The following is a 3,443-nucleotide window of genomic DNA, read 5'->3' as shown; positions in this document are numbered from 1 at the left end:
AGTCACACAAACGGGCTGGATCCTCAGAGCCTCGAGCGCTGGAGCGGATTTGTTGTGGGATTTAAAATTGTCATGTTTGGTTTCTGTTTTGTCTCCATTAAAACCATAATAATGTGTCATAACCCAACGCCGAACGCCACAAAGTGAAGCTGAAAAGAGCCCAAAGCTCACTGCAATTAGATCTAAACGGGCTTTGGTTCGACTTGATAAATCTGTGACAGGAGCAAAGAAGACAAAAGGATTTGCGTTAGTTATGAATGTAACCTATTCTTTTATTTGTATTGTAGGATTAAAACATTTTTTTCTTTTTTACTTTTGTAAGCGACACACACGGGAATAAGAATAAGACCACAATAGTATCACAACCATAAAAATCGTTTTAGAGACGACAATTAAAGGACAGTCATTCCAGTAGGATTAGATAATGAGGCATTTTCTTCTGTCAAACGAACGGATTTTTACATTGTTCTTCCTCTTTGAAAAAAAATAAAGACAAGCCTAAAACCTTAAATTCAACTCACAGGTGAACATTTCTCTTGTCTAATTGTACAAAACATAAAAGAAGCGTGAACGTCCGTGATCACGTTTACAATCAAATAAGCACATGACGGGCAGCTGCGGAAAACATCCACCAAACGAGACGCTGACGCTCAGGCTGTTGGACGTTCACGCGCAAACGTGGCGGATTAAGGCAAATTCCCTCCAGCTGGTGAAACAACGAGCCCGCGTGAGAAGGCAAAGGCGGGAATCTCGTTTAAATGGATCTTTTCTGCAGTGAGGGAGGCATCGTTGACCTTCACTCGCTCACACTCACTCATTCACTGAGCCACTGGGCCTCGGCTTGTTCTGCAGCTGAATACTGACTACATTCCCTAGAACAGATTCTTTGGTCTACACGAACATGAACAGGTTAAAATGAAGCGATGGAGAAACGGCCTCGCGACTTTCACGTTCTGCCTAGAACACATTTCACTGGATGGAAAATAAAAAGTCAAAATAAAATATTAGTGTTTAAATTTTGTCAAATAAAATCATTCACCGCCGCTTCGTTTCTAAGCGCATGATACCTGATAATACTGCAAACATGCGGGAGAAACGGCCATTAGACATATTTAATTCTTATTATTAGCTTTAGATCTGGAAATTAGACCAAACTATTTTAAATACACATTCTCTAAAAAGTAATGCCTCGTCCAAGAAGAACAGAAGAACAGCTCTCATCACTCTCTCTGTTGAGCTCGGAACACATTGCACGTAGCGGACAGTACTTTACAGACAGACGTTATGTACACACAGTAAAACTGCAGAAGAAGAAGAAGAAGCGCAATAATAATATTAAAAAATACCTGGAACGTCAGGGCTGCGTTCTGCCAGTCTCTCCTCTGTTTCTATAGCGGGCGCCTCATAATCATTTGTTACTCTGTACACTGTAGTTCAGTTCAGTCACGCTCCTTCGGACCGTTAGTGTATAAGCGGGTTGGAGGTCGAGCCCTGGTTCTGATGCGTAAAATAGTCAGACAACCCCCCGGAAAGTCCCGAGGAGAAGGCCGGCAGCGGCGCCGCCAGCGCCGGCCGCAGAGAGTCACAGGGCAGCGAGGACGAGGACGGCGCCTGCGGGGAGTTGGAGGCCGAAGCCCGGGCGGCCTGCAGCGCGCCGCCGCCGCCGCCGCCGCCGCCCTGCGCGGCCATGGGCGGGTGCGACACGTGCGGGAAAAAGTAGCTGGTCTGCCCGGCCAGCAGGTTGACCGAGCACGGGTTCAGCGAGTACGCGGCCCCGGAGCAGGGCACCGACAGGCCGCACGGCACCGCCGAGGCCGCCAGGGCCGCCGCCGTCAGGTGGTGCGTGGCGTACGGGAGGTCCCCGCCGACCAGCCGCTCCATGCTCAGCCCGTTGGACGCGGGGAACGACGAGTGGCTGCTGCCCATGTTCTGCGTCAGCATGCTGCTGTAGGACATGGGGTGGCCCGCGTAGCCCGACGACGCGCCGTTGTAGCCCAGCGCGCTGCTGGCGCGGGGGTGGTGCAGCGACAGGAAGGGCGACATGGGCCAGTAGAGCGAGCCGGCCCGGTCCATGAAGGTGAGGCCGGAGGTGAGGCGCGCGCCCCGCTTGAAGGCCAGCTTGGCCCGGGACGTGGTGGAGCGCCGCCGCAGCTTCCCGGTGGTGCCGCCGATGAAGACGTCGTCGCTGCTCGGGTCCAGCATCCAGTAGTTGCCCTTGCCCGGGTCGTCGTAGTGCCGCGGCACCTTGACGAAGCACTTATTGAGGCTGAGGTTGTGGCGGATGGAGTTCTGCCAGCCCTGCTTGTTCTCGCGGTAGTAGGGGAAGTTCTTCATGATGAACTCGTAGATGCCGTTGAGCGTGAGGCGCTTCTCGGGGCTCTGCCTGATGGCCATCATGATCAGGGCGTTGTAGCTGAACGGGGGCTTCTCGTACTTGCCGCTCTTCTTGTCGCCGTCCTTCCCCGCGGCGCCGCCGCCGCCGCCGCCGCCGCCGTCGCCGTCCTTCGCCTCCTTCTTCTCCTCCTGCTGCTGCTGCTCCTTCTCGTCCGCGCAGCTCTCCTGGTTCGACGCGTCACTTTTGGGCTCCGCTTTTCCGTCCGGTGCAGGAGCTTTCTGCTCCAGCTCGTCCGCGCCGCCGGGCCGGTGGTGGTTCTGGTGGTGGTGCTGGTTCTGGTGGTGGTGCTGGTTCTGGTGGTTGTTGTTGTCGCTTTGCACGGCCTCGGGCACCAAACTGTTTATACTGAACGACGATTTAGGAATCATTTTCACCTCTTTGCGCTCTCCCATGTCCAACATCACCGGCAACGAGGGGAAACGGCGGCGAGCAAAAGCGACGAGCACAGCTGGGCTTCAATGTGTCCTGTCTGTGCCTGCGAACCAGGACGGGAAGGAAGGAAGGAAGGAAGGAAGGGGGGATAGATAGGAAGAAAGAAAGTATAGCCCAACAAACTATCTCATGTTCGGTTTGAGGAGAAAAAACCAAACACACACACACAACACACATGTACACACACATCGATAGGAGACAGATAGCTGCAATTAATTAGGGAGCCACAGCCACTAAAGCAAGTAAAAAACATTGGTTGGACCTTTCCAGTCCTCAGCCAACCAGGGGAACATTAGTATTAAATATTAAGGCGTCCTCTGCGCTTCCAGCCAATCATGACGCACAGGGAAACACACACATCCACCAATGCCGTGCACGCTGCAAAAAATGCCCGCAGTGACGAGCGTTCGCGGCTTATGGAGCCTTCACACAATCTCCGTTCAAAGGAACGAACGCCGCCGATTATTAGTGCTTTTATGATCTGCGGTCAGATTCGTTTCTGAATTCTTGCACATTTCTCCTAATCACACATTTACGTCGATTAGAAAATAAAGCGCATGAAAAAAGTCACCGTACAAAATTTGAATTTTAATCAAATCGTGTCATTGTGATAAAC

The 3,443-nt window shown here is 52.1% G+C and overlaps 1 protein-coding gene across 1 annotated transcript; it reads right to left on the bottom strand.

The window, feature by feature from the left end:
* Positions 1–251: 251 nt before the first annotated feature.
* Positions 252–3,102, bottom strand: foxg1a (forkhead box G1a). The gene has a single exon (XM_029138092.3). The coding sequence runs from the start codon at positions 2,794–2,796 to the stop codon at positions 1,462–1,464; it is 1,335 nt and encodes a 444-aa protein (XP_028993925.1). The 5' UTR covers positions 2,797–3,102; the 3' UTR covers positions 252–1,461.
* Positions 3,103–3,443: the final 341 nt, after the last annotated feature.

This window comes from Betta splendens, chromosome 22 (assembly GCF_900634795.4).
Source record: "Betta splendens chromosome 22, fBetSpl5.4, whole genome shotgun sequence".
NCBI classification, from domain to species: domain Eukaryota; kingdom Metazoa; phylum Chordata; class Actinopteri; order Anabantiformes; family Osphronemidae; genus Betta; species Betta splendens.
The sequence above is the reverse complement of the archived record's forward strand: the minus strand, read 5'-3'. Positions and strand labels throughout refer to the sequence as shown.